Raw genomic sequence first — 14,296 nt, 5'->3', positions numbered from 1 at the left:
AAAAAAAAACAATTATTGCAAAAGTTCATACAAATTGAAATAAAGAAAAGCTTTTTGAAATGAGCTCCCAACTTATCATAGTACTTCTAGTGATAAGATTTTTTTATTTGCAACAGTTCAAAACAGTTTGCCTGAAATATGAGTATTCTGCTAACCATCCTTCAGGAGGAGAGGAAGGAGTGTTTGAGTAAGATGAAGAGGACTGGCCAGCCAAAGGCCAGCAAGGAGGGAGACCAGTACTTTGCATGTCTGCTGCTGAGCACGAAGAACACCAGCACTGAAAATCTCAGTTCAGTGTTTTTTTATGTAAACCAAACAGCAGGACAAGTAAGTATGTCTCTGAGGATCAGTTACATGTTAATAATTTGGGCACTGTGTAAAATGATTTATGTACATGATGGTGATAAGCACAGGGAGGTACACTGAGGCATGGTTAGTTAGCAAGTAGGATGTCTCACTAGAGGAATATACTGGACTTGATATAAAGTGTGTGTAAAGTTATGTAAATATTTAGGGTCATTGTTTCCCAGGTGATAGCCAACTGTAAAGCATGTTTTTTGTCTTTTTTATCATTCCTACTTATAATCAATCTACCTGTAATTACCCTGTCCAGATTTTGGGCCCTGCCACCACAATCCATGCCACCTAGACCCTGCAAAATACACCTATAAGATCCTCAAAATCACCCGGAAGAATGACCATTGTGGAAAAAAAGTTGCTTAAATGTTATGGAAAATTCTGCTGTGCATGTAGCAATGATGTTATATGTCTTGTTCTTGGTGTCTTATTTTTGGATTTGATTCCATGGTTTGATCAAATATCACAGAGCTTCTCGATTTTGGTTAATCTGAGAGTTCATCTTTCTGTTTGTCACAGGAAATGGTGATCAACTGGATCATCAGAACTGCTCCTTAGTTGCTTTGTTTTTCTTTTTTTTTTCCTTAAGTGAAACTTCAAGTGGCTGACAAGTGTTTTGGAGACCATATAGAAATCTGTTTGTCTAGATGTTCTTTCAGAGTCCAAATGTTTGCAGAAACTCAAGTGGCTGGAGGAAAGAGTGTGGATGACCCTTATTAGTAGGGTCTGCTCTGTTCAGCAGCAGAGAGCAGAAGTTAAGTCTTTGGCTTGTGACAGTGTATTTGTCTAGTGGTTTGAGAACCCAGGTGGGCACCATTTTATAGTTGTCAACAGTGTAAATACTTCTAATGTATAAGCATATTCTTTAAAATGACACACCAGAAGTTGATGATGTGCTGCATGTTTCACTAGATTAATGAACTTCCAGCCCACATATCATGTAACATTACTTCATATAGTGTAATCCACATTTCTGCAACCATGCAAGATACCAAAAAATACATCATAAAATGTGCTAGAAGATATGAGAGAGTCACCCCATTAGCCTGTGACACAGACTAGATATTTTTCTAGTAGCTCAACCACAAAATTAAAGTGGTTGAAACAGAAAATGTTGAAACCAGAAGAATGCTGGAGTAAATAGCAACCAAGAATTCCTTTCATAACTCACTTTTGTTTACTGGTAAATTCTATCTTCACATTATGAACATAATTAGTAAATATCTAGTGACATTTTTGCAGGTTCAGTTTAACCTCTATACTAACTAAGTAAATGCTTAGATTTTGCTGTATGCATAGATGATAGTGAAGGAATAGAACTGTATATCAATGTACTGCTTGTCCTGAATTTCTTAATACAAGGGATAATTACTACCACCTTTATCCTCAGCTCTTTTTGGTTTTGAGCAAAATTTAATTTGACTCTGCAAAAGAAATACAAAATACTTCAGGCAATGCTACATTGTCTCTTCAACAAGCATAGCCATAAAAAAAAAATCTTAATCTTGTATGCTTGTATGTGTCAGACAAACAAAAACTTTGAGAAATCAAATTCCTATCTACATTTTACCTTATACTCTCCATCTGAAAGTCTTAACACTACACTGTTAAACAGTGGCATTGAAATGGTCAATATCAAATGACTGTTTTGTAATTTGAAGAATCTAACGCTTCTCTTGATGATAAAAATCAGCCAAAATTATTAGAAAGCTGCTATTGTGGTTAGTACATAGTTTAAATACTTCTATGTATGTTTAGAAGGAAAATGGATATTTATATATGTAATATATAAACTACTGTAAACCGATTCAAACTGTATATTTCAACTAGCATCTGTCATACCTTGTGTCACCATTACAATTCAACTGTAAACAGGTTGGTACTAGGAAATCTCACACACTACTTCCTTTTTTTCTGATTCTCTTTTAGTGGCAGAATACACCATGCATTTATCTTTGAGTAGGGTGGTTTGGCAGTTGCTGTGCCTGGTCAGCTGCTTGCTTATAAAATAAGCAAATAAACTGCAGTGCAGCTGAGGATTTGCAACATCAATGCAATAATACAGAACCACTAACTATCAGTACCTACCTGAAACTAACAAAAAGGGAAAATACCTCAAATTTAGGAAATCCAACATTTCTGCCAAAGTATTTATATGTGAGCAGCAGCAGCAGACTGTATAATTTACTTTCAGTCTAATATGTTTGTTTGTTTGTTTGGTTTGGTTTGGTTTTTATATTTCCTGTCTATGTTGAAATGGGATAATCCTGGTATAGAGGGTTACTTGATAGGAGCATATAGAATCTGGGCTTGAACTCTGTTAACTGTGTTGTGTTCCCTGCTCAATTATTTCAGTATAAAACTTTTCTACCTTTCAGGTGTTGGTAGTTCAGGTTTGCTCTTTTTGATTTAAACCATAAATAAAAACTGCAGGGCTTTCTTTCCTTGAGAATGATGAGGCAGGCATTTGTTCTGGAGCTGGCTGTGGAGATTTAGGAGTAGTTCGGTGCCTTGGTGTCTGTGCCATGTTAGTTGCTAGAAAGCGCATTATTCATTCTGCAGCAGCTTCTCCGGTAAAGCCACCATCCATGCTATTTTTCCTTATAAGGGAAACAGATACCTTTATATTATTTTTCATAAGCTGTAGATGCAAAATGCTGCACCTCTAGGGAGTACATATCTCTACATATACAGATCTATATGCATTTAGATGGAGGCAGAGGCGTGCACTACCTTCGGTTCCCCCCACTCCTGTCTGACACACTTGGCTCAGCACTAAGGCTACGCCAGGCGCTGATGCCTCTGCCGCCGTGTGAGCGGGGTAACCCGAGCTGGCAGCGCTGCCTGGCTGCAGCTGCCTCCGAAGCGGAGGGAGCGGCAGCGCCGCGTCCTCCCGGGCAGCGCTGCACCCTTCCCGCGGCTCCCGGGGAGCCTCTCGGGGCCGAGCATCCCGCCAGCCCCGGGCCGGCCGCAGGTGACCCACGGCACAGCTAGCCAGGAGCTGCCCGGGCACCGCCGAGAGCCCCCGGGTCGGCGGCTCGGGGGTGGGGGGAACATTTTTATTCCCCTCTCTCTCGCGAGAAAGGGTTGGGCGGGCGATACTTGAAGAGGAGGGAGGGGGGGAGAGGAGGGGAAAAAGGAGGAGGAGGAGGGAGGGGGCAGCTGGAACCGCAGCTGGATTAGCGGCGGGTGCAGCGGCCGCAGCTGGAACAGCAGCGGGAACGGCAGGCGGCGGCGGCGGCTCCAGCGGGTGCGCGCCCCTCGCAGCGGCTTCTCCCGGGGCGGGCGGGCTGGGCGCGGGGCTGCTGCCCGCGGCGCTCCGGCCGCCGCGGCTCTAGCGGTGCCCGGCTCGGGAGCCGGGAGGGTTCGTGCCCAGGGGACGCTTCCAGCCCCGGAGCGGCTTCGGGAGCGGTGGCGGCGGCCGCGGTCTGTCCGCGGCGGGAGCGGGAGCCCCGCGGATGCTGCTGAAGGGGAGGCAGAGCCCGCGCGGCGCCGGGCAGCCCCTCGCCGTCCCCCGCGGCCGCCGCCTCTCCCGGGCGCGATAGCGCCGGGCTGGCCGGGGGCCGACGGCGCGGGGGCAGGCGGCGGGGGGCGCGGGGTGGCCGCGGCCGCTTTCTCCTTGGTCCCTGACTCCCCTTCCTCCTCATTTCTCCTCTCGCAGCTCGCATTGGAGAGGCTGGTCGGAGACAGGGCGGCGGGGACCGGCAGTCTTCGGCGGCGGAGAGGAGGCAGCGGCCGCTCGCAGCCCGGGGGCTCGGGGGACGCGATGTGGCGGGGGCGGCTGCTGGGGATCGCCCTGGGAGTTGCCGTGCTGTGGGTGTCCCAGGCTGGTGCCGCCGCCGCCGGGCACACCGAGGGGGTGAGCGCCAAGGAGAGCCGGTCCAGCCGGGCCAAGAGGAGAGGGCACGGCGGCGGGCACGACGCGCTCAAAGGGTAGGTGCGGGGCCGGCCCCGGCCCCTCCCGGGGTGCCGCGGCGCGGGCCGGGCAGCCGGCACACATCTGCCTGCGTGTGTGTGTGTGTGTGTGTGTTCGCGTGTGTATCCATAGCCAGAACCTCTTGACGGTGGGAGCTCCTGGTGTGCGAGAGCTCCCCGAGCCCCCTTGGGGCTGCCCATACGAGGAGCGGTTTGGGCTGGGGGCCGCCGGACGCCGCCTGCAGCACCGCAGGGCAGCGCCAGGGCTCGGGGCGCGGAGCCCCGCCACCCTGCCAGCCCCCCCGCCGGACAGGCTGCTGGGTCCTCGGCGACCTGCAGCCGTACTTCACCTCTGGGTGGGCGATGCTTCGTGAGGATGAGCCGCAGCAGCGCGGCGATTGCTAATTTATCTTCTAGGAAGGCCTTAGATAAAGGCACACTGCGGGCTTGTGCATTCCTCCTGCATCCCGCCCTTCTGCTTTGCATAAAAGCAGAATAACGGTGATGCCTGGAGCCCACAGCATGCCCGTTTTATCAGCTGTCCTCTCTCATCTTCACCTTGAGCCTTTTGTGATAGCCATCTTGCTCACATATAGACTATCTAACTATCTAGTACTAGTATGAGTGAGCCCAAGCATACAAGAGTTTAATTTCTTAAGAAACATTGTGGTACGTGCTTAGGAGAGAGGATTTTTTAAAGGCTAAATCTCTGTCAGGCAAACTTTTCCCCATTCTAATGGAACACCTTTCCAATGCTAAAATAGTTGTGAAGTCAGCTGAAAGGCATTGCGTGCATGTGCAGTTGAAAATCTAGTTCACTAAAGGTGAAAAGTTTGTAATGAAGTAATGAAAAAGAAGTTTCCCTTCTCAGGTGATCCAATGTGCCTTTTCAGCACAAAGCCATTTTTTTTTCTGTTGTGAGACAGAAGAGAAGTGTAACAAAAATCGTATTTAAAATAGTTAGGCTTCTGTAAGGGATGCAAGCTATTTGCTTATTTTGCCCCCATTTTCTCAAAAAGGAGCTATTACAACTTTATTGTTAGAGGCCTTGATGAATATGCTTTAATTTCTTACTAACTTCCTCATAGTTCTATAGTACTTTTTACCTATATTTGGATATAAAATCTTGGCTTTTTTAATGCTTGCCTGATTGAAAAAGGTTTATATTTTTAGGTTTGCATGCTGCAAAAATGGATGCAAGCTGTCAGCATTATTTTTCATGGATCTGATTTTGTAGGATCAGACTTTATTTCCTTATACCTTGTCACAAAAAAAATATTTGGACAAAGCAGATCCAAAGTAGATGTGACAAAATCTAGGAGGTGAGAAAGATGTACAGTAAAGTTTGAGGGACTAATTGCAAGCAATAAAAGATGATAAGAAAAAACATTTATTAGAAAGTGCCTGTATTCTTTAGGGTGTTTTAATAACCTTTGTTGTTATAGGATTCTGAGATAATATCAAACTGATAAACACAATTTTTTGCTCTGTGGCACAGAATATGCCATCCAGCACACTGTGCTGACTTAGTGGAAGTTAAGAGGCATGTTAGCTGAGGATAAAATTTCTTTGGTGTGTGTAACTGTCACTTTAAACTATGCTGTTTAGACATAGTTCATCCAGGGATGATATTTCAAGTGTTAATTATTTTTGGAATCTAAAATGGGTTAGGGTAAGTATTTAATCTTAAGAATTGATTCTTATACTTAACAGAAGCCTGCCATCTTTTATATCCTTTGCAATAATTCTTCCTTTTATCTTATGTTATCTATGAGTTATATATCTGCTTAGTAATCTGCAAATCTAGAGATAGTGCCAACATAAATTTTAGTTATTCTGTATCTTGGTCAGTTTTTGGAATATTACCAATGTGAATGAATGCCCCTGGGAAGCAGATTCTTAACAGGGAAGTAATAATTTGCCAGATGAACTGAGAAAAAGACAAAACAAATTATTAGCTTGGTTTCTTGTTAGACCTTCTTTTGTAACCCTGATTTGAAGCAGAATATAGAGTTCCCTAATTGCTTGGAGGACAGTAATTTTGATCATTGTTGGGTGAATCCTGCTGGATATTTCCAGTTAAGAAGTTGTGAGCAGTTTCTTAGGTGTGGTACTATACTGTACAATGTGAATAAAAAGAATTGTCATTCTAACAGACAAGGTTGGAACAAATTTAGAAGGACAGATGGAAAACATATTTTGAATGTATAGGAACTGTATATACATTATTCATTGTAACTGGAGGACTAAACCACTAAAAATATGATTTTACAAGAAGACATAGTATTTTTTAACTTGTTCATCAGTACAAATACATTTGGGAATCTCTTAATTGTAATACAAGTCATAACAGATGCTTGGAAACTTTATTTTCATGTTATTACAGTTGACTAAGACTTTCTTTTCATTTTGAAATGAACTCTTGCTCTGATTGTAAGGCACATGGAGATACATTTTTAAAGAAAACTCTTTTACTCTTCAGTCATTTTTTGTGTTTGATTATAATGACTATTGGAAGTCTTATAGCATTTGAAAGTATTGAGGTTAATCTGTGTGTGAATACTGGTCTTGCATGTTAAAATGAAGAAGCTTAAGATCTGTTTCAGTTCTCATGATTTTTCCTACTAAACATTTTTTACTGCAAGCTGTTGGCAGGAGATGTTTGCTTTCATCTGTGTGACCTTTGCCTCATTGTTTATGGCAATGAGCTGTCCAAATGTATAATGTAATTCTAGAAGCATATTTTAATTTTAATAATTATAAATTACTTGGAAGTGCCTCTTAGGTTCTCATTTTAAGACGTTGCACTTGCTGCTTATATAGTTTGAATCAATCCTGCTTTGGAGGCATTAAAGGTAAAGTCCTTTTAATGCCATCTGTGTTTGGCCTAATTCAATGTATATTTATGTGCTGGTGCCTGATGCCTCCAAATGATCAGAAAGTAATCAGAATAAAGAAAGTAATTATTGAAAAATATAACTAGACTCTATGGTCATGGAAGTGTTGCTGGAATCCATTGTGATTCAGTAAGTTAAAATGATAAGCTGCTAGTGAGACACTTCTCCAGATCCCCAGAACTTATCACAGATGTTACTGTATTGAGCTATAAGGCATCAAACTATTATCCTGCTACCCTTTAAGCACCCAGGAATGCAGTGTCAGCTTCTGTAAGAAATAAACTCTACAAAACTGGCCATGAACAGGAAGTACTTTCTAAACAATATATACTTGAAGACAACCATTCCTATGTGTTTCAATCATTTAAATATAAAGCAAAAAATAATTTATTGGTGTTTTGTGTAGTATTTGTCTGATTACAAGAACTATTGTACCCAAAGATCTTAGAATTAATTAAGATTCCTCATTTTCTGATGATGCTAGAAGACTTCAAACACTAATGAGTATCACTCAGTTCTTAACATTTTAAGTAATGTTTGTCTTGTTTATCAGTCTCTTCTCTGTGTAATGATATAATGACCAAAGAAAGCAATTATTTGCTTAACAAATAGCAGGAATTTTGAAAGAACTGAAATTTCTTCAAGATAGCTGAATTCTGACATGTTTCTAGTTAGGAGACTAATTAAATGTATTTGTGCAAGAATTATTTAATTTCTTTGTTTTTATTAAGTTGAAATGATAGCGAATATTGGAGAACAGAATAGTTGGCTCCAAAAGGATTCATAAAAGTCTTGGATTAAAGGTATTCAACAGGGGATTGAGCTTTTTTGGGTATCTCAAATGAAGACCACAGGTTTTCTGATACACTTCCCTAAGTAAACTTGGTTGGAGTTGACCGTTTTTATGCATCAGTGCTCCCTGAAATAGAATAATCTTATTAATCTATAACTTAATTCTAGTGCTCAGCTATATAATTAGGGCTTCTGGTTTTCGTTTTAAACCAATCTTTACCACTAAAAGCCTTCTGAAGGAAAGCAGACTTTCTGTACTGATAAATACTTGTTTATACTGAAAAACCTCAAAGATTTTTCTTGCCACTTGTGGCCTACACACCTCTAGGCAGCTGCTGGTGCCACACCTTGTCAATGCCACTCTGCAAGCGGGAGGCAGCCTGAATACTTGGAAATAAAAGACTTAATTAAAAATACATGCAAGTTGCTATAATACCCCATGTGCTGGTGCACTCACCTGGCTTCCAGGTGGCATGGCTGGCCTCCTTCCAGTCCTCTGCGCCTGTGGGGTAAAGCTTACATGGAGGATGAAGAACTTCAATTCCTGCATGTCCTTGTGTGGAAACTGAAGTCTTTGGCAACTACATGTAGTGTTAATATTCTGCACCTCTCTGAATATATTTGCCAATGGTTGTGGTACTGTTCTTTTGTTATTACATGATCCTTGGAAATCTAGTTCTGGGGTGAAATGAGTTCATAGATATTGGCATTGTGCCTAATATATGTGTTTCCTCTGTTTTGGTGTGTTGTGATTTGATGTACATGTGACTTCGTGGAGCAGGAGAAAAAGAGTAAAAAGTAAATAATCTTCAGGGCTTTGTAGTCCTTGTAGTCTCCATTTAGATATCCGAATTGTGTTATTGGGACACCATCTCTTTAGAAGGCACAGCCTTAATCCGAATTCTGGTTTATCAGTTTTGGGGAGAGACTTCTAGGCCTGTGTAATTTGTAAGGCAGAATTAGGACTTTATTCATTTTGGGCATGCCAGTGCAACCTGTGGTTAAAACTCTTGGTGAATACTATTGTAGTTTCCCTTTCAGTGGGAGGCTCTGAGGCACATGTGATTCTGTTTCTGACAGCTTAGCCAGTCTTCCTCTCTGTGAACTTTCTCATATTATATTGTAGTGGGACACAAATGGTTTTGAAGTGCCATGTGCTTCTCCTAAAATACATTAGATAATTACTTTCTTCCATTTGATGGTAGTGGGTCATAAATAGAGCAAGCAGAGGAAAAAGGCTACAATCAACAGTGTAGCAGCATTCTTGATGTGCTGTATGAAACAAGATTGTTTTGGAAATGTTGTTAAATCAGCCTGGGAGACTAAGATGAAGCAGGTTTCCTGTCACCCAGCATCACTCTGCCAAGATGACATGTTGAACATCAGGAAGGCAAGATTGGATGTAATTCTTTTAATTTCTTCCCCTCATTTATCTATTTATTCATTTTTGTCTGATTAGCTCTTGGCTGTATCACGCTGGCCTGCTACACTGCCCCAGATGCTGCAGGACCCGTTACAGCTGGCCTGTGGTGGGCTTTGTGTATTTCACATTAGGGTTGTCACTTTGTGTCCACAAAACCACTGCAAGAAGGTACATCCTGAGGGGTCCTTTAAGGCTGATTGTTGCTATGACATAATTGCTTGGCAGGTTAGAAACAGATTAATCCCACAGCCCTTACTCAGACACAAAAGATGTCATGGATAGTACTTTGTTTATTTCTTTGTGTTCCAAGTAATACTTTTCTTCTGTGGATTTGGTATGCAGTTGTCTAATCTTATGTGTCGTGGTGACTTTCTGATCTCAGTTTGTTAGTGTTTAATTGAACTTTTATTGACAGGGGTGTACTGTCTTTAGAAACTGGAGGCATAAAGAGTTGGGGAAAGAACAGCACCTGCAGGAAGTGTGTCCTGTTGGAGCAGGGTGCAGTAATGTGCAGTTTGCAGTGCAGGTTTCCTGAGAGAGTTGTTTCGAGGAGACAGAAGAAACTCTGTCTAGCAATAGCTGCACTTTTCCTCAGTCAAGAGCCTACTTAAGTTTTATAAAAGTAGACTTCTCCCCTGCTGTGAGCCAGCACAGGATACATTTTGTGTTCAGTAGTGGTTCCACAAGTTGTTCTCAGATTCTGTATCACCTGGGTCTGTTTCCCTTGGTCACTTGATAAGTTCGGCTCTATGTGCAGCTTCACACTGGTGTCTGAACCTTTGGGGCTGTGCTGGGCTTGAGGATGCAGACTTGAAGTAAGCATAGGGCTGCTCTCAGTTGATATGGGAGCAAAGGGAGGATCTCTGGGTCAGAGCTTGGCAGGAACAGTCCTTCTGTCAGCTTCACTTACAGTTGTCCTTATCAAATAAGATCACAGCTTCTGTTTCCCTGTATGTTTGTTTTCCTTTCCTGTGGTGTGTTGCTCAGCATTGCTGCTCACTTAGGACAGTCTTTGTCATTCCTCTTCCATGCTGCAAACTTGAATGTTTAGTGTATGAGCTTCAATACAGTTTTTGACAAGGGTCAATATATTTCTTTCAATATGTTCATGGACTGAGCAACCTGTGATTGTTAGAATAGTATTACCCAAAATGAAAGACCCCAGACATTTAGCTATGTAGATCACTAGGAAAATTTCCTCTTGGTAAAAATGTGGTAGACACTGGGTAACAGGAGGCCATCTCTATTTAAATAAGATTTTAAGACCTTGAGATCTTTGAATGTTCACATATGAAAATGGTAAGAAATTAAGAAATTAATCATTAACTTTTTTGTTTTGCAATGAGAGTGACTCCCATGTCCTTCTTCATCTCCCTGCTCAACCCTAAAGATGAAGAGGATATAGAGGCATGTCTGTCACTTTGGTCTTGCTCCCCAGACTCAGTAAATATATTTGTAGAATGGAGCAATTGTGGCCTGGAGTGTTTCTGATTAACCATTGCACTGTGCTGGGAAATACATTTGTAGCTTTTCAATCTTACATTTCTCCTATGGTTGTTTTCTCATCCATTCTGACTTTCCCACCTAGTTTTATTTGTTTAATCTTTTTAAAAGTACTTCAGACCTACTGAACAGCCTCATTCATGCTAAGGCTAGTGTGCAGATAGAGGCATGAGGACAATCATTTGGGGTTTTTGTGACAGTTCAGTAAAGTCGGGCTCTTCTTTGGAAGATACATTGGGATGTAAAAGATAGCCTGTTAAATTAAAACCTCTGCCTTCTGGTTTTGCTTATAGATCTTCACTGAAGTATGAAGGAGGTCTAGCTTTTATCTGGAAAAATAATTTTGATGTTGACTTGCTGGAGAATCTGTTGTTTTCCTTTCTACTTCTCATTTTATGAAATGATTCATGACCATTATAGCCTCAGAAATACCAAATGAAAGCCACAGTTCTTTTGTCTACAGTCATAATCATTTTCATCCTCTTTTTCAAGCTTCCCTCTCTCTCATATTTTGCTGGAGGACATCAGAATATCCAGTGATGTTCAGCTGAGGTTTCAAACTAAAATTTGTTTCCTTTCAGGAACATTATTTTCCTCTCTCTTTTCTTCTTTGTTTTTCCCACTAATATTCCATCTTTTTTCTCTTCCTTGTGTACAGAGTAAATTACCAGTGTCTGCTAGGGACAATGTAACTAAAACAGGGTTTTCCTATTTCCTTATGGCAGATGTGCAGGTAATTGGCCTTTTGAAAATGTGAAGTCACTGTCCCAGCAAGGAGAGAGACAAAGGGTAGAATAGTGTGTAGTGAAAGGAGAAGAAATACTGATAACTTACCTAAAATAAATCTTCAGTAGCCTAAGGGATAGCACTTACTACACAAATTAATAGCATTGCTTAACACCTAAGGGCGTTCTCTGACAGTATTGATGCAAGTGTCAGGTATAGGAGACATCCTAAAGGATTGGGTGTCCTCCATGGGGGATGGTGGGTGGTACCAGCACAACCTGCAGCCTCCAGGGAAGCTTCACAAGGGGCTGGCTGGCCTTGGGTTTGTCTGGCCAGCGTGCCCCACACCAGCCCTTGTGCTGCTGCTCAGCCTGGGCACGGGCTGGTGGAAATCCTGAGCTCCCTGGCTGCTTTCCCTTGGGAAACTCTTAGAGGTTTTCCCCCTCAGTAACCATTAGTGGGTACATGGTGAGTGTGGGGAGTAGACCTGGAGGTGTGAAATGATTTCTCCCTTTTCCCCTCCTGTCCTGGAAGTGACATCTGAACTGCTAAGTGTTGCCTTAGCCCACAGTTACATCCATTTCCCATGGGATGTTTTTAGTGCTACCAGATAGAAAAGACTTCTTGTCCTCTGAATATATCTTTTTAGTTAGTTTTTTTTTTTTGTGTGTGCTTTAAGGAAGTACCTGATGGATCCTTCCTCTTTATCTGCTCACTTGTCTGGCCTGGCAGATAGTTTCTTGTGGTGATGTACTTTACGTGTCTTATACAGCCATGTAGATGGGTTTTGAACTGGACCCGCTGACATTCTCAAGTGGAACAATGAAGGAATACATGCCAGAAACGCGTCTGTCCCTGGCTATGAATGAGAACAATGCCTGGCTGTCAGGTTAGATGAGCGTGTCCCTGCAAAAGACAGGGTTGGATTTTCAGAGCAATTGCGGAAGAATTCTCTTAATGTCAATGCTGTTCTTGGATTGCTGTATTTAGCTGTCACAGTGTGATGGAGGTTAGGGTTAGAAAAGTGTTCAGTGTTGCTGCAGGAAACTTGCATGTCATTTTGAACTTCTGGCCAGAGCCAAAGATACCCATAGAGCTGCTCAGCGTGTTATTTTTTTAGTTGAACTGAGCCAGGATTCTGGGACAGCGGTATCCTTACTGTCAGAGTGAGAAATAGTTATCATATTAGGCTCTCTGCACGGCACAGGCTTGCTTATTGCACTGTAAAAATGAGTACATCAGATGCAATCTTTTCTATGTAAAAACCATATTTTGCTTAAAAGTGCATGCTTATTCTTTATAGTATGATAGAAGTTAAATTTTGTGTTTGTTCAAGAGTATAGCATAGTTTTGTAGGGTTTCCTTTTATATGATTGAAATAAATAGCTTCAGGAACCAGATCTTCCCTTCCCAGTCCTGCTTTGCTCGCTGCTCCTTGGAGGAGGGGGTAGGTGCCAGCACAGCTAAAGGAGGTGCTTTAGATACCGACCTCTAATTTATGCATACTTGGCTTGTGTCATTTAAGTGAGGAGGGATCTTGGAAGGCCATGTGGTTCAACCCCCACTCAGAGCAGGGTGAACTTAAATCTGCTGCATCCACTAAAGTTTGGACTATATCTGGCGATGGAAGTTCTTGATTCTGTGGGAAAGCTGAGTAAAGCTCCAGTGGAATCAGCCGAGCTGCTGCAGTCTGTGCATTTAGTATTTAGAGACACTGGGAAGTTTAGTAGGTACATAAAGCTGGTTTACAGCAAGAAGTATAGATCTGATTTTGTGTCTCTTGAAACCTACTAGTAAAAGCTAATCATCATCACATTCTGGAGCCTTAACAAGCAGATTTTTAAGACCAGCCTCCCATTTTTTCAGGTGCAGTTTGTAATTCTTTTTAATTGCCCAGTGCAAGCATGGAAACATCACTCCAATTTTATGTGGAAATGATCAGCAAATAGTTCTGGGTACAATTTTAGCAGCTACCAGAGTTACCCACATAAGAAGGAAAATAGGCAAAGCATTCGCTAAAAACAACTGCTGGCTGATGATATTGCTTTAAATTGTATTTTTCTGCCAGAAAACTGGGTCATATGCTAACCACTGCAGCCAAATAGTTAATAGAAGTTGTTCATGAAACGTTCTCTTGCAAGGAAGAATCCCTATGAGTTTTCCTAGGGAGAGGAAAAACGAGTTGAGGGAGCCATGAGAAACCCTTCCCAGTATCCCTGCATCCCAGCTCTCTAACTGGTGGTCAGCTGTTTCTCTTGCTCTCTCAGCTGCTCTCTCCCACTCTGTCTGGTCTCTGTCTAATTTATTTGAGACCCGTGCTTTGGGTTTGATTCAGCGCGGATTACGCCAGCGTTGGCCGGTGCATGGCAGTGCTGCTGACAAAATTTCTGCCTGAAGCCTCGCTCACAGCAGTGCCAGAAACTCTTCCTCCCATGGGAGTTGCAGATGGGCAATGCTTTCTTCCGGAGAGGGCTGTAATTTCCTCGAGGGGTCACAGGCAGGGCAGATTGGGGATGTAGGGAACGAGTCCTCCCCCCTGGCAGGCTGCAGCACGGGGCTCCGATGGTGCCTCTGCCGGGACCCCGGGGAGGACAGTCCCAATGCCAGAGCTGGCCCTGCCATTCCCGGCCTGGGTGTTCGCTGCTGCCGGCTTCACACAGGGTTTTTGAAAATCTCCCTCATT

At 42.7% G+C, this 14,296-nt stretch overlaps 2 protein-coding genes across 2 annotated transcripts in view; one reads left to right on the top strand and one right to left on the bottom strand.

The window, feature by feature from the left end:
• Positions 1 to 3,536: 3,536 nt before the first annotated feature.
• On the bottom strand, positions 3,537 to 4,025 carry LOC128794770 (putative HTLV-1-related endogenous sequence). Its single transcript, XM_053954971.1, has one exon. It carries the CDS (start codon positions 4,023 to 4,025, stop codon positions 3,537 to 3,539), a length of 489 nt encoding a protein of 162 aa, XP_053810946.1.
• Positions 4,026 to 4,123: 98 nt separating this feature from the next.
• FBN1 (fibrillin 1) overlaps positions 4,124 to 14,296 on the top strand; it is a 145,754-nt gene continuing 135,581 nt past the window's right edge. Inside the window, exon 1 of the mRNA XM_053954527.1 lies at positions 4,124 to 4,290. Coding sequence (XP_053810502.1) covers positions 4,124 to 4,290 — 167 coding nt within the window. The remainder of the gene's footprint in view (positions 4,291 to 14,296) is intronic.

Source organism: Vidua chalybeata, chromosome 13 (genome assembly GCF_026979565.1).
Source record: "Vidua chalybeata isolate OUT-0048 chromosome 13, bVidCha1 merged haplotype, whole genome shotgun sequence".
Classification (NCBI taxonomy): domain Eukaryota; kingdom Metazoa; phylum Chordata; class Aves; order Passeriformes; family Viduidae; genus Vidua; species Vidua chalybeata.
Note: the sequence above shows the minus strand (reverse complement) of the source record. Positions and strands in the feature narration are given on the sequence as shown.